At 40.1% G+C, this 25,515-nt stretch overlaps 1 protein-coding gene across 7 annotated transcripts in view; it reads left to right on the forward strand.

Annotated features, from left to right (window-relative positions):
• The window catches only part of Slc4a4 (solute carrier family 4 member 4), a 326,617-nt gene that overhangs the window by 256,898 nt on the left and 44,204 nt on the right, over nucleotides 1-25,515 (forward strand). For all 7 annotated transcript variants that reach the window (XM_021210774.2, XM_021210776.2, XM_021210775.2 and 4 more), the window contains 2 exons: nucleotides 9,171-9,241; nucleotides 17,533-17,724. In XM_021210774.2, coding sequence (XP_021066433.1) covers nucleotides 9,171-9,241; nucleotides 17,533-17,724 — 263 coding nt within the window. The remainder of the gene's footprint in view (nucleotides 1-9,170; nucleotides 9,242-17,532; nucleotides 17,725-25,515) is intronic.

Genomic DNA, 25,515 nt, shown 5'->3' on the forward strand with positions numbered 1-25,515 from the left:
TACTGTTGCTATTATTCTTTACAATTCAACCTTCAGTATGAGTGACAGCACAAGGAAGCTAGAAGCTAGCATGTATCATTTTTCCTTCTCCTCATATACCATTGGGTAGTCTGGCTATTCTGCCCCCACATTGTTGGTTACACTATTTTTGTGGCAGTGGCACTCATGAAATGTATACAGGAACTGTTGATGGTCTAAACCTGTGGAGCGGAAACCAGCTTGTGGTTTGGGAAAGGGGCATATAGACGTGTCTTAGTCACTGTCCTATTGCTGTGAAGAGACACCATGACCAAGGAAACTCTCACAAAAGAAAACTTTTAATTGGCTTACAGTTTCAGCAGCTCAGTCCATTGTCATATTGGCCAGGAGCATCTTGTCAGGCAACGAGGTGCTAGGGAAGTAGCTAAGATACCTCCTGATATGTAGGCTGAAAGGATAACTCTGGACTTGGCTTGGGCTCTTGAAACCTCAAATCCCACCCCAAATGACACACTTCCTACAGTAAAGCTACATGTCTTAATCCTTTTCAAATAGTGCCAGTCCCATGACTAAACATTCAAATATATAAGCCATTCTTGTTCAAATCACAAGATAAGTGCATTTTTGTTAACAATGTTACATGTTTTCTAAGCTCTATCAAGTTAATAACTATAGGCTGGGCATGTTGGAACACACCTTTAATCCCAGTACTTGGGAGCTACAAGCGGCTGAACTTCAGGATGTCAGGGCCAGTCTGATATATGTAGTTAGTTCTCGGTCCACCAGAGCTACGCTGTGATATCCTACTTTTAAAAAGAAAGGACTAAAGGAAAATAACAAAAGAACTGCATGACTATATAGTTCCTACTAAATATTTGCCCAACTTTCTCCTAGCCGTTAGAGCTGTGATAGCAAACTGCAAAGACTTGCCACAGATGCCTTACTTCTGAAGAGCAAAATGAAGGCGTTAAGGAAAGAGCATCTTAGGGAGAGTTGTACGTCCAGCTCCAGTCAGAGCTCTAAGAACAACAAAAGGCTGGTCTTTCATCACAACATGCACTCCTAGTAAAAGAATTCAATCAATGAGTCAATAATATTTAAACTGGCGGATGGCTTGTTTTTCAACACTGGGGCAGTATGTAACAACAAGCCAGCGACTGCACAGATGGAGCCGTGATCCTGCAAGTTGAGATTTTTACAGAAATGGAAATATGGGTCAGTAATCTCTAAGAAGGCTCTATTCATGTCCACAACACTTTGTGGCCTTTTTTAAATGTTTTAAATTTTGTTGAATAATATTATGTACATACATGTATTATGCTTTATTCTTCAAGGATTTCATAATACATAAATAAAATATACTTTGATATCTACAAGTTTCCGTCCCTCCGTCCCTCTGTCCCTCCCTCCCTTCCTTTTGTCTTTCTTCCTTTCTTTATTTCTTAAACTTTTTTTGAGTTTTTAAATTTATTATTATTTTGAGACAGGGTTTCTTGGTGTAGCCCTAGCTGTCCAGGAACTCTCTTTATAGACCAGGCTGGCCTTGAACTCAGATCTGTGTGCCTCTGCGTCCTAAGTGCTGGGATTAAAGGCATGCAGGACTAATGCCTGACCCTAAAATGTTTTTTAAATTAACTTGTAAGCTAGCGCGCTCTCACAAGATTTCTCCACAAATCTTAGTTTTGCCTAAGTCACTTCTTCCTTCCTCTTTCCCCACATCCCTGTGCACTCTTATTACATCCATCAAATTTTGTCTTTATGCAGACAATTCTGTCTCCTTCTTTCCTTCCTGGATCTTTTTTGTGAAGAGTTGTTTTTTTTTTTTTTTTTTTTTTTTTTTTTTTTTTTTTTTTTTAAATTTTTTTTTTTTTTTTTTTTTTTTTTTTTTTTTTTTTTTTTTTTTATGAATAAGAATGTTTTAGCTGTAGGTCTATATGTGCACTGTATGTGTACCTAGTCCCCACAAAGTTCCTCTGAGATTGCAGTTACAGACAGTTGTAAGCCGCTATGTGCGTGCTCAGAAGCTTGGGTTCTCTGTAAGGCCAGCAAGCTCTTTTGATTTCTAGGCCTTAATCTTTCATGGCTCCTTCCTGATACTTCTTGTTCTTGAAAGTTTCTGTAAAATCTCAGCACTCTCTGACTGTCCTTTTCTTTACGAAGCCTTGTGCCTCTGTCTTAGCTTCTGCTATCGATTGGTAACTCAAAACATAGGTCTTGTTTCACTGAAGAATTAAAAAAAGAAAAATGAGCCAGGAAGTTTGACCTTCATGTGTTGACACATGGGCTGTATACTAACATTTTCTTTTCTCAGACATGATGCTAATTTATGTAGGGAGAATAGATCTGTTTTCCACCATGCCTTGATGGTTGCCTAGCTAGCATAAGTATGTAAGGAAGAGGATAATTCAGAAGCCCAAATTGAGAACAAAAAATGGTTAGTTGGAAACAGTTCACCACATCCCAGGTCATTACAAGCCTCCCTGTACAGGTAGTCATCAGTAGGTTACACAAAAACACCATATAGCAATATGACCATGAGATAGATTAATTATCGCTTTGCTCCATAGTCTGCAAACTGCATTCCTATGGTGACAGAAGGTTTGTTACTAACATTAAACACACACACACACACACACACACACACACACACACACACACACACAAACATATATATGTCAACATTGAATCAAAATGTCTTTTTTCATAATTCTCATTGTCTTACATGAGAAGCCCCATTCAATCTTACAGTATTCTTTAAAGAGGTTTAAACGTTTCCTTCTTTTCTCTGTAAGCTTCTATTGTAAGCTGAGCATGGAGAGCCATTGATAGTGACTGTGCTATTTCAAACAAACAGGAAACACTTGCACCTGTATCTAAGCGAAGAAAAGTAGATTTGGTTCAGTACATGTGGAGTATGTATTACTCTTCTACTGAGTCCGAAGCCTTAAGAACATTGTGTATTATGCCCATAGTCATGTAGCAAAAGGCTTTCCAGTGTTAGGGGAAAGGTGTTCAGCTTGCCTCAAGAGAATCTATATAATTCATCCAGAAACATGAGTGCCAGAATTTTTTAAATTGGAAGCAAACATGTACATCTCCTTAAACTCACTTTCAATTCTCTTCCAAACTTTTTTCTTTCTCCTTAATCATCAGAAAGGTACTAGGATTCTACTTCATTTATTTTTAAGAATTATGTTCCTTAAAATGATATGGATTGTGCACACACACACACATACACACACACACACACACACACACACACACACACACACACTGTTTTGTTTTTAATAGAAACCAGTTTTCAACAGCATATTCTGATCACTTTTCAAGAAGTATTATATTATAAATAGTGTTAATTATTTTCATATGACCAGAGGTGCAGCTTCATTTGACCCAGACTTTAGAAATACATTTTACTCTAGTCCCTCTGTTCATTTGCATAATGTGGAAAGTGTACGATGCACACATGCTCAAGTGTGTGTTGATAGCTTAGAAAAGGTTAAAATGAGTTTTCAGACCAGGTGCTGGTCCTTTATCTGGTGGCAAAAGAAGCTTTGCTCAAAATGATAAATTATAAAAGCAAGAAAAATAGCCTCAGGGGACAGACTCTGTGTCGCTAACAGACGGGCTATATTTTATTGATTCGTTGTTAACTGTTCCAGAGAGAACGTGCTTAATAATGGATGAGTGATTAAGAGGAGAGAATTCTTCCTCAGACATCGAACGCATCGCTGTCTGTAATCTCTCAGGGTAAAGGATGGCCTTTCTCCCAGTGTGAAAATAGACGACCAAGCCAAGTAACTGAATTAGCCCCACGCTCCATGTCCTCGCCTTGCTTTTAGTCAGGCGTGGAGAGACATCCCAATGCTCGGAAGTAGCTGTCACTAAGACAGGATTCCACTCTTATGTTTTATTTTTTACATAATTTATCTCTTAGCCTAATAGATGGATACCGTAATAACATGGGGCCTCCATGGTTCCTTCCAAATCCTCTGGGCCAATGCTGTGGGCCAATGCTGTGGTCAGAATGAGTCTCATAGCCCAGGTATAGAAAATGAGGAAATGCAGTATGATCATGATCCTAATTTATCTTTTACGAATGGTGCCATATTAAGTGCAACTTCCCTTTTATTGTAGGTCATTCTTTTTTTTTTTTTTTTTTTAATGAAGTCAGTTTAAATCATAAAGTAGTTGCAAAACTTGAAAGTATAAGTTACACTGTGCTGTATCCTGCTCTTGGAGTAGTGCATCATTAGCACAGTTGATGTTCTGGTCATTCATGGTCATGGTGGCTCCTGAGAAAGCCATGCGTCCCAGAATAGCATCCCTCCAGGCTCCCTTCACTGTCCTAACCTGTATTTTAGCAGCTTCTCCATGATGCTTGTAGAGACTGGAAAGGGGGAGGAATGGGTTTGGATTAGCACCAGAGCTGGAAATATTCTCTAACGTTGTATTTATATAAAACATGGATTCAGACAAGTTTCTCAGGAATAACGTCTGTGGCTCATTGGGAACGTGATGGTGGGTAGATATGGGGGAGACATTTGTGTGGAAACGGTGACTAAACATATTCCACGTAGTACATCCACTGTAACTCGGCTCTTTAACCAGGAGCAGTTGTGGGAAGAGCGTCGGCAGCAGAAGACAGGCTAACTAACTTGCTAGCCACGGGGAAACTTAAGCATTGGGCTTGGTCAAAGTACTTAGGAAAATGAAAAGAGGAACCAAAAAGTTTAAAAAAATCTATATAACGTTGTTTTTAGATGAATCGCTGAGAGAGTGGTAACCCTTAGCTGTTTCTCCCAGAACTTTCCTGCTTCGCTTTGCCATTATCTACAAAAGCTGTTTTTTCTGGACTCGACTTTAACGAGAGAAGTGGTATAATCAAATTATCCAGAACCCTGAAATCAATGACATGCTCCCTTAGCAAGGCGATCTGGTTTCATCTTCTATCGGTTACCCCGCTTACTTGATTTCAGTCAGGCAGTGCTTAGAGGGGAATAAACCACTGAAGCCTGATAACTACAGAGTGGCCTTCAGATCCTCCTTGTTTGCAGCTCTGAGTTACTGTAGCCATGACACCCTGTTGAGATGCAGATTCAGATTAGCCTGGTGTTTAGTAAGCACCGCCCAAATGGCAGGAATTTACCAGGGGATTTCAGCAAACCTATGTTTAAATAGCACAGCATGTATAGATTTAATTAATCGTTACAAAACCTTTGAGAATTAGCTGACATCCCCCACCTTCCCCCCCAGGTCAAGGTCTGCTTTCTCTAGGTCATAGAGCTAATAGTGAAACTAGCACCATTTACTTAGCTCCGACCTTGAAACTCGAAACTCACACAGTGCTGATCATCAGTTTTGCCTATGTTCCATTCCTGAATTTGCTTCATCACTTTATGGGATGGTTAGATTCAAATCTAACTACAGGAATGAAGGACCGGGGACCTAGAAAAGTGAAGTAGCTCCTTCAAGACTAAGGAAGGAGTTACATTTAGGAGTTTCAGAGCCCTGTGGTCAGAACATGGATGGCACAGTCGACGTTTAGGCCAGGACTGCTACATCCCTCTCTCATATGATGCGTTGCTCTGTATAGCCCAGCCTGCCTGCAGTAACCAGTGGTTGCTCACATTTGACCACATGGCCTCTAGTGAGCATGTACCTCTTCCTGTTGCTATAAATCCTCATAGTGTATAAAGAAGGGTCATGTGGAGCCTTGGCACCTGTGGTGAATAGAGAGGGTTACCTTGTGTGGGAGTTGTGCCAGCACTGACACAGCCCTTCCTGCAGCTGAATCCACTGTATCTCCTGGTTCTTCCTCTAGACTTCTCCATAAGCACTGAGAAGGAAGGACCAGCTTGAGATGGAAAACTGACAGACACATTTTAAAAATGTCTGTTTTCCGGCAGCCATTCCAGAGTATCAGCTCAACTTTGATAACATAAGGAGATAAGGAAGACCAAAAAATGAAAATCCAGATAATGGAAAGCCATGAACCTTTGGGAACGCATAGCGTAGAGCGGATTGACCTGGCAGTGGTGACTGGCTGGACCTAACTTAGCCAGGCTCTTAAAGCAAAGAGTTGCACTTTTCTCCCAGCCTTGATGCTGAGCCCAGAGTGAAGACAGAGTGCAGTGTGTCTGGGCTTTTCCTTTTGACCTTTTCAGAATCCTAATTAAGGATATTGCAGATGCCTTATAAATGGATCAGTCTGCAACTGGATGCCAAAGTGTTTATACTCTGTCTGGATCTAAATGGTGCCCAATGGCCCTTGTAGATCAAGAGCCCAGCTGTAATCGATCATTTTCTCATCAGTGAGCCTAAAGAAATTTACTTTTAATCTCATTTATGGACTCGACCAAGTCCTGCCAATGTACATTTATAGAAATATATATATATTTATATATATATATATATATATATATGATTATTAAACTACGCAGAGAGAGTATTATATATGTCTTCCTGTTCTCTAGAGACTGCTCTTCTGGGATTTTTAGGGCCAGTGTACTTTACTAGTTTATCTCAGACAGACTCTGAAAATATAAAGAAATATAATTGAGTGGAGTTTATACATTTCCAATACTCGGGAGCAGTTACAGAAAGGTCAGACCCTTATTTTAATGTCTGTATTATCTATCATTATTCTACAGAGTTAGAGTTTTACATTCCTCCCCCCACCTCTTTAGCCATTGTTGGGATGCAGAGAAATGTGTTCCAAAGAGACTCTTGACATCCTGTCATAGGAAGCTGGTGATGTGCTGAGAAGCTAGTGGAGAAAGAGCAGCTGCCAGACACTGATCAGGGCCTGGGATTTCCTGAATGCCAACTCCTTGGTGAGCCCTGGCCCACCTTGAGTCCCCCCCGGTCCTTTAGCATCATCATCTAGATGTTGATGAGGCAAGAAGCCTGTAGAAAGGAGAGACTACAGCATTCAATAAGATCTAAATTCATCATATCCTCTTGACCGCACATTTAGAGAAGGCATCTCTCAGGCGGCTTGCCTTACCAAATATTCAAATCATGTGAGGGTTACCTATGATTTATACCTGTGAAGGTGTTCTAGAATGATTGATTGATTGGTTGATTTATGATCTATTTTTTGAAAACAGAGTCTCATGTAGCCCAGACTGGCCTCAAATTTGCTACATAGCAAAGGATGGCCTTGGAGCTCTGATCTTCTGCCTCCAGTATGCTATCTCCCACCCTGGTGCTTTAACTACCATCAAGGTTGAAATCCTGAGCCCAAATTTGCTAGACAGACACTCTAATGACTTAGGATAAATCTTTAGACCTATGTCATGTTTTTAAAATGAACAAATTGAGTATTATAAGATGTCTTAGTTAGGGCTTCCATTGCTGTGAAGAGACACCATGACCAAGGCAACTCTTATAAAGGAAGACACTTAATTGGGGATGGCTTACAGTTTCATAGGTTCAGTCCATTATCATCTTGGCGGGAAGCATGGTAGCCCATAGGCAGACACGGTGCTGGAGGAGCCAAGAGTTCTACATCTTGATCCATAGGCAGCAAAGGGGGATTATGTCACTGGATGTAGCTTGAGTTTATATGAGAACTCAAAAACCCACCTGCACTGTGACACATGTCCTTCTACACGGTCATACCTCCTAGTAGTGCCACTCCCTGTGAACCCAGCATTCAAACACTTGAGTCTATTCAAACCACATAAGAAGACATACTTTTTAATTTTTGTTTTCAAGAACAAAATAGGTACTTTAAACCTAGCTTTGTTAATGGTGCTTGACTAACTTTATTTTTTTATTTTTTTTATTTTTTAAGGATTCTTTTCTTGTTGCTTAGGCCAAGCATTCTTTAGCCTCTCTGGGATTTGTAATGAAACACACTATGTGTTTATGCTAGGGAGGCTGTGGTAGGCATTACCTTCTGGCTCATATTCTCCTAAAGCCCAGCCTTTAGTGACCAGCATAGATTTTATTGTTGACTCAAGCTAGGACCCAGGTCAGTTGTTTACTCTCCTTTAGTTTCTTTGTCTTGTCCATTTCCTGTGTCTGCATTTACTCTCAACCATTTCCAGTGGGGAAACCCTCATCCCCAGCTTTGGCCATTGGCTGTGGGGTCACCACTTTGAGTGCCTGTGAGTGAAGACTCAGACATTGTACACTCTGGGGACGAGTAGTGGAAAGCTATGGTCCTTCTGTCCTTCTCATGGATCTCCCATTTTATATCTCAACTATCAAACGCAGTCATGCATTTCTCTTTAAAGGTTTACATAGACAAACTCTGAAGCACAGAGAGATAAAGTGACAGTCTGGAGTTTCACTGGATGGGGGAGACCCAAAGAGGAAGGTTTCAATAGAATGTTGAATAAATGATATGATTCTCAGACAAAAGCTTAATGGATGTTGTTTCATATTGCGACTAATTAAGTATATTCTCTGTATAACAGCTTAAAATGCAGATCTTTCTGTTGGTGGAAAAAGAGTCTATCTGATAAAATGAAATGTTTCAATTAAAATATTACATTTTAATTTTTAGACCCATAAAATAACTAATGAAACGGTTGAAACGTATGAAATGAAACATATGAAAATGTTTTAATGGTTGATTATGTGTGTATATATATATATATATATGTATATATATATTAATCCTCATATTTATATCATTCATTCAATGCTTTTTCATACAGTTTGCAAAGATTTTATCATGTACAGTTCAGTTTTCTAAATAGTACAAATTACTTAATACTTAATTAATCTTCACTGTTCTAGGTTTTCTTGAATCCAGAAAGCAGCTTAATAATTGATAGTAAATATTGCCATTGGACAAATGTATATTGAATATGTACCAGAGACAGAATTATGGATAGCAAAAACACTAACAAAATTCTGAGATGTAGCACTGGCTCCCAAGTTTTGGCTATGTGTCAGTTCTTCTCCATTTGGCTTCCTTCACTTCTTTTCCTCAAAGATAACCTAGCAAAGCACTAAATGTCATTGATTGGGAACACAAACAAAATTTAAGGCCATCTCTTAAATATCTGCCATACAGTTCTGCTGAAGGTTTTGTTTTATTTAGGTTTAAGAACAGGCTTCCAATACACACGTTTTTGCAGAACTTTTCATGCCCCCTTCTGTGTTTTAAAAGTCATGTATCTAGTTTATTTCTATTTTAGTTTTCATATTAAGAAATTGTCATTTTCTTACAGTTAATCTCTCAGTATCTAATGATACCACACTAGCCCCAGAGGACCTGCCGACTATTTCTTCTACTGACATGGTAAGTGACTTGATATTTCAAACCACCTGCACAGTTTGTGGTGTAGACAGGCTGCTACGCAGTCTCCATTTAGCAAATCTGATCACCGCCCATAGAGGGAACAAACAGAGCGCCAGCTTTTAGTTAGCGTTTCATTCCCTTTAGAAATACGAAACCAAGATTTGTTCGTATAACATTCTTTTCAAACCTTCTTAAGGACCTAACTGCTATTCACTGTGACCTTGAAATATTTCCACAAGGGCAAGGAGAGTTTTGGAAAACAAGAACCAGTGTTGTCTGCTTCTGGCCTGGCTAGGGTCTTGTCTGGCCGCAGTGATGGCACCGTCCTCCCTTCCCTAAGGGTGCTCAGACCAGGGCATTTCCCCCATTACTTAGAAAGGACATCACACGGTGTCCTTTCCCATGGCTTGTAACCAGGGACCTTTAAGGCCCAGGAATTAAGTTTTTGAAATGAGCTGTTTTGCATGGAAGGTCACAGGCTGGAAGACGACTTTTATATTGGAGAAAATGAGAAAAGCGCTGTTTCAGGCTTCCGATTGTTCCTTCAATGCCAAATATGGAAGCCAACCAAAGAATATCAATCTCTCAGTTACAAAGACAGAAAACATAATACCTTGTATTGAGAGAGTGCCCATCTCTCAGGAGACCAGAACACTTCTGCAGATATTGTGAGCCAGTGCCCACAGCATCTCTAAGAGATGCTGTTTGTGGCCTTTCTGGGCAGTTCTCACATGACATCTCTCCCACCTCCTCCCCTGTCACTCTCCTGCTCTTGTATTCTCTGGCTTTTCTGACTTTATTCCTTACCTTTAGAACTTTCTGACTTTTTTTCAGACCTTACATCTTTACTTCTTTATGTTTCATACGTTGTGTATATGTTTCTCTCTCTCTCTCTCTCTCTCTCTCTCTCTCTCTCTCTCTCTCTCTCTGTGTGTGTGTGTGTGTGTGTGTGTGTGTGTGTTCTCTCTCTCCCTCTGTGTGTATGTAGGGGGCAATGGACAAGAACATTTCTACATGTTGAAAATCACTATGGAAGAATTCAAATTTACTTTCTTTGCCAGCCAACCCAGAAGGACTTGCCTAAAATAGAGGAGGGAATGCTTCCTTCTAGGTTTTAGAGATTTTTTAATTCTTTTTGTGCTTTAAAAGGAAACAAACAAAAAAAAAAAAAAAAAAAAAAAAAAACCTAAGTTCATTTGAAATAAAAAAAAGATTAAAGGCATTCGCTTTTACATTGCTTCTTACCCTCACAGATACCACAGGGACCAATTCAGCAGCTAGCTGGCAAGGAGCAGAACAGCTGCTTGCAGCCAGTGTTAACTGTCCTCAGATCGGATCCCCACTGGCCTGTGATCCCCGAGTAACTGTGACAAGAAGTAGCGAGGACTTGGTAGCTATGACTTCTGAGAGGCACACGCTCTCTGTTTGCTGAGCTACGCTTGTCTCTGCTCCCCTGCACCTTTCCTGGGACACACAGTCATCAGGACTTAATCTCCCCTTTCCTTTCATCCAGAATTAAGTTATGAGAGAAGGTTCAGTCAAGGTGCCATGCAGCCCCTGGCCAGGGAGCCTTCCTTTCCTAAGGCCCCAGGAACCAGGTGTGAGAGGAAGAAAAGACTCTCCCTTCATCCTCATTAGCAGCAAGACAAGCTCTCCTCCTGTGCAGCAGGCATGTCTCAGGGGAAAGAGCAGGGGGGGGGGGGATGAGGGGCGTTCCGGGAAGGATGAGGGAAGTATTTCCAAGTCTTCTCATTTGTTACTGGAATCCGTTCATCCTCACTTCTGCCACTTTTCCTATGGGTGCATTACTGGCTCGCGCTCTCTCTCTCTCTCTCTCTCTCTCTCTCTCTCTCTCTCTCTCTCTCCCCCCCCTCCCGTAACAAATTCTTTACATGGTCACTGAAAAGAAGCTTTGAGAGGTGCTATAACTGGTGAACATTCTACCTCAGTGAGTTAGCATCTAATGGCTTCCAGCTTCAAGATCCAGGGGGCCAATGTCAAAATCTTACATCAGTATCCCCAAGAGGTGAATGAAAGAATCACTTAGCATTTGCTCCTTATGCGAGAGATTCCTCTCCGTCCTTATTTTAAGTCCATTCGAGGGATACCTTTAACACACAGCTCTGACGTGGTAATTTTGGTGAGTTTTACAACAGCAGATTCCACGTACAATCAAGACAGAGAACATTCTTCTGTCTCAGGAAGCCCCATGGAATATTCTGTTGTCTTGTTTACATCCAAGCTTCCTGAGCAGAAAGACCATCCTTTGCTTCCCTGCCGTCCTGCCCTTCAGAGGGCAAATGTCTTAGTCCTTAGAAGTCACGGAATGCAGTGGGCACCCAATGCTCATCGGTCTTTTACTATGAGGTACTTGTAATATTTCAGTTTTATCTATTTAAATTTCTTTGCATCCTCATCTCTGGTGGATTTTAAACTCTGATTTTGCAAACTACCCAGATTGCTTTGCATGTTAGTCTGGGAGCAGTGGTTTCAAATGTTCAGAAATAACAATCTTATTCACAAGCAGAATAACCATTATCAAACTTCACCATTCGGGGACTGAAGAGATGGCTCCATGGTTAAGAGCACGGACTGTTCTTCCAGAGGTCCTGAGTTCAATTCCCAGCAACCACATGGTGGCTCACAACCATCTGTAATGGGATCTGATGCCCTCTTCTGGTGTGTGTCTGAAGTCACAGTGCACTCATATACATAAAATAAATGAATCTCTTTAAAAAAAAATCTTCACCATTTTGTAAAAATATGGATAACTGCAGATCAAATATATGCAGTATACGATAAAGTGAAATTGAAGAACATGCAAATATAGCTTGCCCAGGTCGGAAAAGCTCTAAGTGAAAAGATGAGCTACTTCTCCTTGAAGCTCCTGTCTATAAAATCCCTGTCAACTAAGAGCACATATTTTACCAGTCTTTGTGTATTGAAGAAGACTGTAGACCAGTGCTCTCAACCTTTCTAATGCTGCGAACTTTTAATATAGTTCCTCATGTTGTGTTGACCCCAGCTAAAATTATTTTCATTGTTACTTCATAATCGTAATTTTGCTACTGTTATGAATCACAATTCTATGTCTTTTGGTGGTCTTCGGCAACCCCAGTGAAAGGGTTGTTCAACCCCCAAAGGGGTCGCACCCCTCCAACCGAGAGCCACTGAAGAAGACATTTATTATTTATTATTTATGTACTCGTTGCTTGTTATGCTCTCCAATGGGATGAACAATCCCTACACTGGCGATTCTGTTAATCATAGGAGTAAGAACCATCACAGTCACATAATTCTATGGATGATCAGCCGTAGAAACAATAGTAGTAAAACAGCAGTGGTGCCATGTGATGTACTTTCAGGGTGAGCAGGGCAGTTAACATGCATTTTCATGGGAAACAGAAAGTCATATTAATCTTATACATGGCCTCCTTGAGGTTTTCTCCCTCTGAAAAGTTCAGGTGTAAAAACATCCTGTCCTTAAGTATGTTTAAAGAGACACAAGTTCCAACTTTAAAAAGATATGCCCTGAAATCAAAGAGCATAGTAGACTGCCACATTCATGTCACCTGGGCTGCCACAGGCATGTCACCTGGGCTACCTTATGCATGTTACGTAGTCTAACTTATGCATGTCACCTGGACCACCACAGACATGTCACCTGAGCTATCATATGCATGTCACCTGGGCTGTCATAGGCATGTCACCTGGGCCACCACAGACATGTCACCTGGGCTATCATATGCATGTCACCTGGGCTGTCACAGGCATGTCACATGGGCCCCCACAGGCATGTCACATGGGCTCATGTTTCCTACTCTTTGGGGAAGAGAAAGTATGATACTTTATTTTTTTAAGCAAATCCTTATATTTTTAAGAATTGTGGGCAAATCCACTTAGTATAAGCAGGGTAATTCTCTTGAAAATGAGATGCAGAAAGATGACTTGACATATCTTTTCAGGAGATGTCCTTTCTCGACATCTTCAGCTGCTTGATGTCCTCTTCTTTAACCCTTTTTCTCGCTGCCCTTTGTAAGATGTGGTTCACCCCATCCGATTGGTCACCTGTAGCTAACTCCTCCTCTATGGCTCTGAGTTTTTCCACATGAGCATCTCTGCTCACAGAGCCTAATTCTTCTGTGTGTCTGCTCAGACATAAAGCAATGTGCATCCAAGTCCCTTGCTCATTTTCCTCATCCACTGGCTTTGTTCCTTGTTATTTCTTAGCTTTGTGGTCCTTTCTTCTTCCCTTGAAGATGGAAGCATTGTGATCCCATTCCTGCCCTCAGGGCTCAGTGTGAATTTTGTTTTCTCCTTACTCACTGAAATAGACTGCCTCCCCTTCTGCTGTCCTAACCGCACACTTACACACTCTTTACCACCTTGTGTTATTAAGTAACTTCTGAGCAAACACTTTATTTCTCTAAGGAGACTTGTAAACATTGTTGCTATTTCTTTAATCTGTTTTACTCCCTTAAAACTTTTGTTAGTTCATTCATGTGTTTGGATTCAGTGCATTCTCAATTTCCCTATGGAAGCTTATTTTAATTTTCCACTGGCTATTGTTATTCAAATATCATATAACTAAATGAGATAGCCTTGCCAGATTTAACAAATAAAATATGGAATATACAATTACATTTGAATGCCAGATGAATATTAAATAATTTTTAGTGTATGTTCTGAATATCGTATAGAATGTTCTTATTCTAAAAATAGTCATTGATATGGGTGAGTGTCAACTGAGGACCTGGTATTTTACCTAGCCTTTTTAAATTGAAAGTTTAGTTTAAACACATTTCTTCTTTGAATATGCCATATATTCCGGACCTGATGAAGACTTTTATTCAGTCAGTTAACAAGACCTCTCTGGTACCCCCCATATCCTAACATGAACTCTGTTCTTTTGTTTCTTTGTATTGTTGTGTGCACAGTCCTGTTATATGTCCTGTGGCTCTATAACATTAATTTGTAGCTATTTCCCAGCCTCAGTCCAAAGTCAGTATCTGTGTGCCTCACTTGTCCTTTCCTTTTCTTTATTCTTGTTTTTATCAGTACCCCATCCTCTTTCTTTTTATCTCTACAAGTAATTGAGTTTGAGTCACTCGTGTGTTGAGTCGCTCGTGTATGTACTATCTCCGAGAATCTCATATCAACCTCTTAATGGGCTTGTGTTCTAGAATATCCTTTGCTACTGTATTTTCTTCTTTAACATCTGTCCTTGCTGTGGTAGCTTTTCACTCCTGCTCATTTCTCAGCTCATCACGATTCTTTTCAGCGATCATCCTCATCCATCCAGAGCCTGTCATGGCATCTTACCTCCCTGTGGGCACACTGGATGCTCTATGCATTTTCCCTCAGCACATGTGTAATTGCATGGAGCCATTGCTCCCAGGCTAGCAGTTCGCAGCTGCTGTCTCCAACCTTGACATCTCTCCTAGATTCAGACAAGTATTGGAGGCCTCATAGCGTTAAACATTGATGGTGGCCTGCAATGTAACTACTCATGCAAAGTTATAAGCATCTTAAGAAAGAGAAGTAATGTGAGAATTCTGAGATCTCTGAGAGTATGTTCCCATCTGCCCTGGTCTCTACGATGAGAGAGTATTTTGCATAAGAAATGAAGGTCAAAATCCTAGACCCACAAGGAGATAAAAGACAGTGGCAGTTAAGTGCTGGGTCTCCTGAATTAACCCAGAGGAGACAATGCTGACTTGAACCCAGGAGGTAGCAGTGACTCTGGATGTATTCCTTCACGATGGAGAGTCTGTCTGAAGTCTAAAAGAAGTAATCTTCACTTAACATCAGCTTATATGAAATAACACAAGACATATATAGATGTGTTTTCTCTGGTGTTTAAGTAAAATTGATGGTCAGCTACAGTTTAGGTTTTAGGAAAGCCATAAACTTTTTATTTTAGAAAAGTACCTATTTGAAGATATATGCTAACTCCTAAAAGTTTTTATATGTGAGACCTTGCTTGTAGACAGGTTTGGAGGCTAGTCATTTTCAGATAACAATAACAGATTCATTTGGCACTTTTAAAATATTGGTATTGGCATTTTGAATGAAATGATGTAAGTGAAGCTCTCTATCTCCATGTCTGTATCTGTGCCATTTTCACCTGAACCTCATCTTTGTGAGGATATGGATACAAATTCCTGTTGGAGTTGTTCCAGGGTTTCTTACATCCCTGGGGAAATTCCAACTATTGGGAAGGATTCTGCTGATGTTACATTGCTGATGTGAAATTAGGGCACAGTTTTGCTGATTTTAAAGCAAAGAAATATGTTACCAATTATGACCTCTAAGCGTTAGCTCTATTCTGCTGAAAACGTCCATATGCAGAAATCTGGAAAAAAACACAAGACATGATTAATCACCTTGCAGAGTTCAATAAGAGAGCAGTTATGCAGGTCAAGTGTACACAATCGGAGGTAACAGGAAATATTTCAAGGGACTTCACCTTTTGAGCTCACTGAAAACCTCTTCCCTTTCTGTCAGATTGGACCACAGATATCAAGAGAATTCCTAGCATAGAAAAGACGTTGATTTGTTTGGTGGGTCATAAAACTCTCGCCTGTAAAGGACAAGAGAAATGCACAATTTCATACTTCTTTGCAAGATATTTGCAAACAACTTTCATTATCATACAATGTCCTCTTTATCTGGAACCCAAGAAGACACAAGTTATGAGGTATTTAGAAATTTTCTCAGACGAGACACCCAATCATTTCCACTAACCCCGCTGATGTTCATTTAGGCAGAGAAGGTTCTGGAAATATATGTCTAGGGAACAGCCATTGTCGTCACAGTATCAACCAATGCTTTTTATACACCAAAGCCAACATACTTAAAGGATAATGACTGAACAAGGTTTGAATACAAGAAATGGCTGTACAGGAATTTTTTTTTCACATAAGGAAATGAGTTACCAAGTAGCTTTGTCACAGCAAACCACCAAGCTGAGGAGGGGCCTCCATCCCTGTACTCTTGGATACTAAGGGTGAGAAACCTGCTCAAGTCACTCAGGGGTTACAGACTACATTCTTACATTCTAGAAGAAGTTACTTAGACTTAAAGACCGCTAATTTCAGTTGTCCTATAAGTAAAATAAGCTGGCTGGTTTAATAATAGATTCTAATACAGAAATTCTAAGTGTATCTCACCAGTGGAGAGAACAGTCTCAAAACCGAGTACCGTGAACCATGAACAAGGATGTGTCTCAGCTAAGTTTAACCTCAACCCCATTCATGTAGAATTCTGAAATATAATTTGTACCACAGGGATGTCCCCTCTTTGAGCAGAAGCAGATAGCTTTTATCCCACTAGTGCTAGGCAGTGACTGTTTAGTGGCTGTTGGTTGACAAAAGGTGGTTTGCAAAAAGAAGCCAGCTATGGCTGGGTAGGAGCTGGAAGTGGGTGCATGGGTCTACCCATGACACTAGCAAGGGGGATCTGCTGTGTGTTAGATACAGACAATAGCAGGCATTTCCAGGAAGACGCTCAATCTTGAAAAATGGGACAGCATGCATGGAACTTACCTGTGTGCTTCAGATCATGGAACACAAGTCTGGAGATCTCTCAGGGGGCTTCCTTCCCAGGCACGAAGGCATCACAGCCACCCTGTTAGGGGTGTTCCAACTGCTGGCCTGTAGTCAACAAGAAAAAAAAAGCTGTGGTGTATTAGGTTTGCTACAGAGAAGTCTGGGACTATGCACACTTTGAGAATATCATTTCTTCAGGCACCGGAGTGTACTTATTGAGATAAGATATAACCTACTGGTGAAGTACTGGGTTAGTTACCTTCCAATAACTTTTGGGGCATTGATAGTGCTATAAGGTAGGTGAGCATGGTTCCAAGCTAACACAAGTAAGTACTTTCAGAACAATAAAGGTGTTTCTGAAGTCTCCCGTTTTTGAGATTCAGGATATTAATATATCTCAGGATATTAATATATCTCAGTTGACCCACAGGAAGGCCGGCAGGAAAGAAGGACTTTATGGTCTGTTTCTGTTGAACAATGGGTGATTGTTAAGGGGCAAACTGTGTAACACACTGCCTCCCTCTCACTGAGTTCTTCATAATCTCTGGCCTCTTTATTCCCGGTTACTTGAGTGAGGCCTTGTCAGGTTACATCCTACAGCGGTTATCTCGGATTGTTTCATAGGCGGTTCTGGTGCAGTCCATTTGGAGCCTATTAAGTATGAAAAGCTGCTTTAGATGATGTCAATAGTCTCTAAAGAAACAATAAAAAAGAAAACAACCCTCTCTGTTTTCTTTTCAGTACCATAATGCCACCTTTGACTGGGCGTATTTGTCAAAGAAGGAGTGTGTGAAATATGGAGGGAAGCTGGTGGGAAACAACTGTGACTTCGTGCCTGATATCACGCTCATGTCCTTCATTCTCTTCCTGGGCACTTACACCTCATCTATGGCTATGAAGAAATTCAAGACCAGTCGCTATTTTCCAACCACAGTAAGTAGCTGGGTTATAAATAACTTCTGTTCGATTTGCCCCTTATCACCACTAATGCAATTTTGCAAAATGAAAAAAAGACGCCTGCAGTTCAACATGTCCAACAGTACTTTGTTCATTTATGTAATACATTCTGGTCTTTGCTCATGTGCGTGCACATTTAATAAAATCATTCTTTGCTCAAGACTTCTTGGCCATTTGGTATGCTGTGTGTTTCCATATAAATTTTAGAAATTTTTTCTATTTCTCAGAAAAAAAATGTCATTGGAATTTTTATAGGAATTGTATTAGATTTCTTTAGGGTAGTGTGTGCATTTTAACATTATTTATTTTTCTAGTCCATGAACATGGGATAGCTTTTCATTTGTTTTTGGCTTTTATCAATTTCCTTCATTAACTTTTTATACTTTATAGATTTAAAAGTGTGTGTGTTTGTGTGTGTGTGTATTACATCTTGTTTACATTATTACTCAGTATTTCATTATTTGGTAGCTAATATAAATAGAGTTGTCTTCCCTTTATGATTTTAATTTTTTCATACATGGATACATTGCATTTAAATCATTCCCTTACCTTCCTCTTCCCTTAGAATTCCCCGTGTCCCCATAAAAATCCCCTCTTGAATTCATAGACTCTTCTATAATTACAGTTGTGTTTTACACACATGTGTACACTCACACACCCTACAGAGTCTTGCCTATATACACATGTGTTTTAGACTGCCAATTTATTACTGGACAACCTACCAAAGAGCTCACCCCTGAAGAAAACTGAGCCCCCACTTCAATAGCCACTGTCTATCTGTAGATCCTCATCTAAGGGTGGTATCTTATGAACTTGATTTTGGTTTTGGAGAGTTTATGATAATGCATAGTAAAAACCAGAGGTATTGTATATTGATTTTGTATTCTTAATTTTACTGAATTTAATTGGTTCTAGATTTTTTTGGGTAGTTTTATTTTGATGGCATATCTAGGGCTTTCTGTCAGTAAGACCACATTGTCTGTATCCTAACTTCCTTTTGTATTTGGATGCTTTTTAGTCCTGGTATGGACTGGGACTTAGAGTAGCCTGTAGTCTGTGGACACAGCTGGGCCTGGAGCTGAGTAGGCCCAGAGGTCACGACTTCACAGGGGCTGAGTCCATTGTTCCTGACCTGGTGTTAGGGGGTGCTTTATACCCAAGACTCCAAGGCTAGTCTAGCGTGGAGTGGGTAAGAGACTGAGTTGTAAGGAAGTTACAGAACCTTGGGCTTCTGTTCCAGACCATCTCTGTGTAGTCCTTTGTACTCTAGAACTAGAGGCTGAGGTCATGGGAGCTCATTTGGTCCTCACACACATTTTCCTGGGGCATGGCCAGCATTTGTATCTGGGGTCTTATTCCCTGTGTTTCTTTCCAGTCACTATTTCTGCCTCCTAGTCACAGTGCCTGGGTCTGGAGAAGGTGATAGATATAGCATATGATTTTCTTTATTGACTTAACCTGTGTCTTAACTTACCTGTAGTCTAGACATGCTGTGCAATCACTCATCTGGCTTTCCTAGGCCTGGGAAAGCTATTTCTAGGGTAGAGAGTTGTTCCATCTGATGTTTCTGTGGAGGAAGAACATTAGGAAGTCCTGTGCCACCATGTTTCTAACTTACCTCATGGCTTAATGTGCTTAATTCAAGCTGCCATATCGGAGGGTGGCCTCCGTGCATAGGAACAGACAAGTGTGTAGATTGCTGAGCTTGCATGTTAACAATTATAACTTACATGCTTAACAGGGGATAATTGTTTCATTCCTATATGCCTTTATGACTTGTTAGTTAATTCCATGAACTTGTGTCCTTTATATCAAACCTTATACTAGACGCTTGGTATTTGCTGACTTGTGGAAATCATTCAGAAAGCAGTGCATGCTGTATTTTGTGAGAAAAATATAGAAAAGAATCCAGGTAGAGTCTCACATCAGCAGTACCATGAACTAACAGTGTGCCCTCTGATGCCCAAATGTGGACTTAGTAACCTCACCTACAAGGGGAGAGCTCAGCTAGTCAATAATTAATCTTGTATTTAGTGCAAATAGTTCTGTATTTTTAAATGAAGCTTTGAGACATCATCTCCTTTAGGGAAACACTCTCTGTATCCTATAAGTCCTTAGTGGCAATCACACCTTACAACTTCCCAAAGTTGATGCTGAGCTTGCTGCTCAGGCCAGCCTTCTTTTTCAGCAGTTGAGTCTCTCTCTACCTGTGAATGACACACAGGCAGCATACAGATAATTTGGAACATGGTTTATGTTCTTTCCACAGTTGATCCCACTTTCCCCCTATTCGTGTTATTTCGGCTGGTTAAACAAGACAAGACAAGACTACCTGTCCTCCTGGCCACGATGGTCCAGTTCTTACACTGGTACTTGGGTTGAGTCAGGGTCCCAGTGTGAAGCAAATAAGGAACTCAGATTAGGATCATTTGGGATGGTTTGATGGAAGGTGTTATTTACAAAGCTGAGTTTGGAGTTTGGTATCATAGTACTAGAAACAGTGGAATTGCTGCTATCCTGGGCCCAGAGGATGTGGAAAGGGGTGATGGATTAAATGTAGAATGAAAGAGCAGAAAGAGAGAGAGAGATCCTGAGAAATGATGTGAATGTAGTCTTGAGGAGTTAGTCTGTCGGGTTGTCTTATGAGGAACCAGCTACGGCAATCACTACCCTGGTCTGTTTCTCTCTCTCTCTCTCTCTCTCTCTCTCTCTCTCTCTCTCTCTCTCTCTCCTGCCCCTCTCCCCTCTCCCTACCCCCTTCCACCTCCTTATCTCTTCTCCCCAACCCCCTCTCTCTCCCATTACTGACTAGACCCGGATGGACTCCAGAAATGATGGAATCCAGAAATCAAAGGAACCCATTGGCACAGAGGGGTAAATAGAGACCAGTGGGGCAAACTAAGATGGCCATTCCATGCTGTGTTCCACGCTTTTCATTTTCATATCAAACTTATTGTAGGCTGTTTTACTCTTTCCCTTTATACCAACACTTAGATTTCCCTCATTGTGGTCTCCATTGCCTTTGACTAGACCAGGTCAGTGAATCACTCCCCTTCAGAACCTCATGCTGCCAATGGAAATCCATCAGTATAAGCACTTTGAATGGAACAGATTAGCTTTGCTAGTCTGATTACGTAATTAGTATGTATATCAGGCCTGCTAGAGCCCCAACACTTGATGGAACAAGGCTAGAATGCCATAATTCCATTGGTGCCTGGTGTTCTCCATTCTTTTCAGAGGGGCACATCAGTTCTCTATCCTGTACTGTGACTGGTCTATGAGGTCAGCCTCAAAGTCAGAACCTTTTAGCGTCAAACTTCTAGGAGGAACATCACAGCATAATGTGTGATTGTCTGTGGCAGATGGCTCAAGGNATTCACATGAACGCGCTTCAAGAGTCCCACACCAGCAAATGATTGCCAGCATAAAACAATGCTGCAATGCTATTGCTGCATATGTGGAACAAAAGAAAAGGGGAGCTTAAAGATACAGCAGGATAGGATCATGCATGACAGGCGTTAGAAAACCATACAATACTATGAATTAGGCAAAACCATTGGTCCTTTGATACAGCTGCACTCCATGTGGCTGGCTCATGTGTATATTAGGCACAAGGTTCACTTATAGAAAGGAGTTTCAAATCTAAATCTGGAGTACTCATGATCTACTATTGCATATACATCCCAGTTATACAAATAATAATCCCTATTCTAGATAGTATCAATAGCTACATTACTTTCTATATTATGTTTAGATGGTACAAATTATTAATTGATACTATTATTGTATATCTTATTAAATAGGATACTCATCCCATATGGAACAAAATAATGGTTATTCTAATGTGTTCTTCACATTAGACTAGGCGAAGAACATCAAGGTGACTATAATTGAAGAACCTGATACATAGTGGGCACTTACTATATTTAAGTTGTTAAACAAGTTGTATTTTTGTCCTCTTAGTTAAGGATGACTTTCTTTTCGTCATTATTTGCATTCATACTAAAGATCTCCGGAGAGACTCCATTTTAGAGCCATTTTACATCCCATGGTGATGGTAGATCTTGAGGAACTAGCATTAGGTATTAAAACAAAGTGTAGCAATTCCGGAATTTAAATGAAAACATAATGGGCATTTTAGCTATGTGACACATTTGTTTTTATGCCCATAAACCACAGGAAAAATCTAAGGTTGCACAGGTAGTTACATTTCTCAAACCCTGACTCTTGTCTAGCCTGGCTATCATGGGCCTATTGAAATTGGTTGCGTTTAGAGTTAAGAGGTAAGTATTTTGTAAACAGTTCTTTCTAAGAGGTGAGTGGCATTCCACTTTTGCTTTCTTTTCTCTTAGAACCTTTTTTGTTGAAAGGTAAAAACTGTCAAACCAAAACAACTAACATATTAAAAGTGAATACGAAATAATAGGTGTATATTCTTCGTTGTGTTCTGGTGTGGGTAAAACTGAGTGACATTTGTATAGTTCAAAATATCAAAATATCATTGAAGTTCATTAAAAATATGATTTTTCTGTCACTGAACATGTTAGATATTTTTCCCAGTCCTTTTTGATATTTTATACCTAGGAAAGTCATTTTGAGAGTCAAATTTGCTTTTGTCTAACATTTTTTTTTCATATTTATTTCACAAAGAATGACAGACATTTAGTTATAAACACAATCCGCTTTGTTATGCATTTTTACACAAACTACAAATATGTCAGCTCTCAGAGATAGATGACAAAAAAATTGCAACTAACTTGAGTTGAATCCCAATTAAAGTTAAGATCAGAGTTATGGTTGGCCACAGAATTGGGAGAGGGCTTCTGATAATGGCACAGAGGCAGGCTACAGATAGAAGAAGCCATGCCCTGTGACCCTGCAATCCTCTTGGTTCATAGCACGTTCACCTAACTCATGGTAGAGTCAACAGCTTTCAGATCTGTGCAAGAAAACAAGAGTTTCTGCTTTCTAGGTTGTCAAATTACTAATTAGCATGCAAAGCTCAATTCTTGCATTTCAATATACATTTTGAAATTAATTTTCTTTATTGGACCTGAACCCCTTTATTATAACGGCTTGAGTTATATCCATGAAGACCTTAGGAAAGTGTTGGGCTGTAGGATCTTACTGGATTTTCATGTTCAGTTTGAGTGCTACCAGGTCTAATCTTGCCTCTAAGTATCTGAGAAGCTATGGTCTTCATGATGCTTGACAGTCTCTGCTTTTTCACTTCCACAGCTCCTGTCCACAGCTCCCACCCCCAGGAGTCACATGAGCAGCTTGAGGTTTCCCTTTTTACCATAGACTTGGAACATTGTAAGACATTCCCACCACAGCTTTTCAAGGGAAGCTGAAAAAGAAAAATCAGCATTTTTCTTGTGATACATCGCCTAAGTCTTGACCCCTCTGGTTTCCTTTCTGTATATCAGCCTAAGATTTTTCTGTCTTCCCTATGAAGGACAAAGACCGGATCATAATTTTTTCCCATGGAGTCTGATTATTTGTTTCTGAGATTATTTGTTCTGTGCATGTTTGGTTCCTTGTTCTACTGGCCAGTTTTGAGGCAGGCTGGGAGCAATGCTCAGCTCCCATGCTCAGTCTCCTCACTGGACTCCTTCATTAGACCTAAGATTCTTCTGGCAGGTATTAGCCCCACCCTGAAACATTATCCTGCCTTCTTCCTATTTCCCCCAAATCTCCCTGACGTGAAGTCTATAGAATTAAAACCATACATTGAATTTGAAATAGAGTGTGCATTATTAGATCAAAAAACAGTGAATTAAGATCACTACTATCAGTAATGTTAATGCTTAAAAAAAAATAAAAAGCAACAAGCTTTACAGTATTGACTACTAAGGAGATGAAATTTCAAAATGATCCTGCCGTTCTGTGCCTGATACTGCCAAAAGGCACATATCTGTCCAGTGGACTTTTTTTCTTCTAGAATAAATGCTTTAAAAAAAAAAAAACACTATTGTTTAGAACTTGCAGGCACCAGTCTCATTAGAGGACTTGACATCATGGATTAATATTTACTGAGAGCCCACGGGGTGCCTGCTGCTGCTGTACTTGCCTCTCTCTGGCAGCTCCATCCATTGAGAACCGCTCCGCAGGCTCACAGCACCCACCCCAGCCCCAGTTAATTTAAGAGCAGCTGCAGTCCTTGCAAAGTGAAAGCTGAATGTCCTCTGGGGCTTCCTAGGAACCGAATTTATTTTTTCCCTGTAAATTAACTAGCTCTCGCTGTTGGTGTCTCCATGATTATGACTCCCTCAATAATTAATATGGTATCATCCTTCATAAAAAAGTGCATTTATAATAGATTTATAAGGTTGTTTTCACTCAAGAATAAAAGAACAGCTTATGATTATTGGAATTGTCTTTCTCATCCACTTAATTTCTTCTTTACTTTGGTAGTTTAAATATTTAACATGGTTGCACCATGCTAGAGTAATTGGGATATTTTCTAATTTATTTTGCAGGGGATAGAAAATATTTTACAATTTCTTTTTTACTAATAAAAATAGCAAAGAAATGTAAAAACTAGTCCTAGTACACAAAGATCATTACAGTCTTATTTTCGACATGTTTCTCTTTTGTAAGTTGCAGTACCACACAGCATAGCCATGTACCATGAAAAGCAATTTTTAAAAATATCAAAGTTTTGCTCTCTATTGAGTTATCTTCATTTATTTTTTTCTCAGATTGGGATAAGTTATGTCCATCAGATGTTGAAGGTTAGCCTGAAGATACCTAGTGCTGGATTCCGATGGATAGTTGCTAAGTGTCCATCCAAACTAATCCTCAGTTCCTTGATCCATAAGCTTGGGCATAAGATCCTGTAAAAAAAAAAAAAAAATCATAGTTTTCTCATGAAAGCATTTATCCCTTATACTGGCTGGTTTTGTGTGTCAACTTGACACAAGCTGGAGTTATCACAGAGAAAGGATCTTCAGGTGAGGAAATGCCTCCATGAGATCCAGCTATAAGGCATTTTTTTCAGTTAGTGATCAATGGGGAGAGGCCCCTTGTGGGTGGTGCCATCTCTGGGCTGGTAGTCTTGGGTTCTATAAGAGAGCAGGCTGAGCAAGCCAGGGGAAGCAAGCCAGTAAAGAACATCCCTCCATGGCCTCTGCATCAGCTCCTGCCTCCTGACCTGCTTGAGTTACAGTCCTGACTTCCATTAGTGATGAACAGCAATGTGGAAGTGTGAGCTGAATAAACCCTTTCCTCCCCAGCTTGCTTCTTGGTTATGGTGTTTTGTGCAGGAATAGAAACCCTGACTAAGACATCCCTCTACGGCTAATTGTCATGGGTAGTCATTACTAGAGAATTGCAAAAGATGAGTTTCTAGGGTTATTTTTATTTTTATTAATGGGTTGACTTACATAAATGTTGTTTTGAAAGAGTAAACAGGATGGGCATGGTGGCACACGCCTTTAATCCCAGCACTTGGGAGGCAGAGGCAGGTGAATTTCTGAGTTCGAGGCCAACCTGGTCTACAAAGTGAAAAAAAAAAAAAAAAAAGAAAGAAAGAAAGAAAGGAAAAAAAGAAAAAAGAAAGAGTAAACAATTAAAGAAAATGGTATGCTTTTCTTTTTCTAAGTGTGTTTGGAAATTTGAGAAGGGCCCAAAGAAAGAAACTCTTACTGTCTTCAAATCAGACCCAATGAGGCCTATGCACAAGTCCTAGACTCTGGGTGACGTGACATCTTCAGATGCATTCTGATTCTTGAGTCAGTTTTCCCAGTTAATTTTAGTAAGTCC

The sequence above is a fragment of the Mus pahari genome, chromosome 13, assembly GCF_900095145.1.
Source record: "Mus pahari chromosome 13, PAHARI_EIJ_v1.1, whole genome shotgun sequence".
Taxonomy (NCBI): domain Eukaryota; kingdom Metazoa; phylum Chordata; class Mammalia; order Rodentia; family Muridae; genus Mus; species Mus pahari.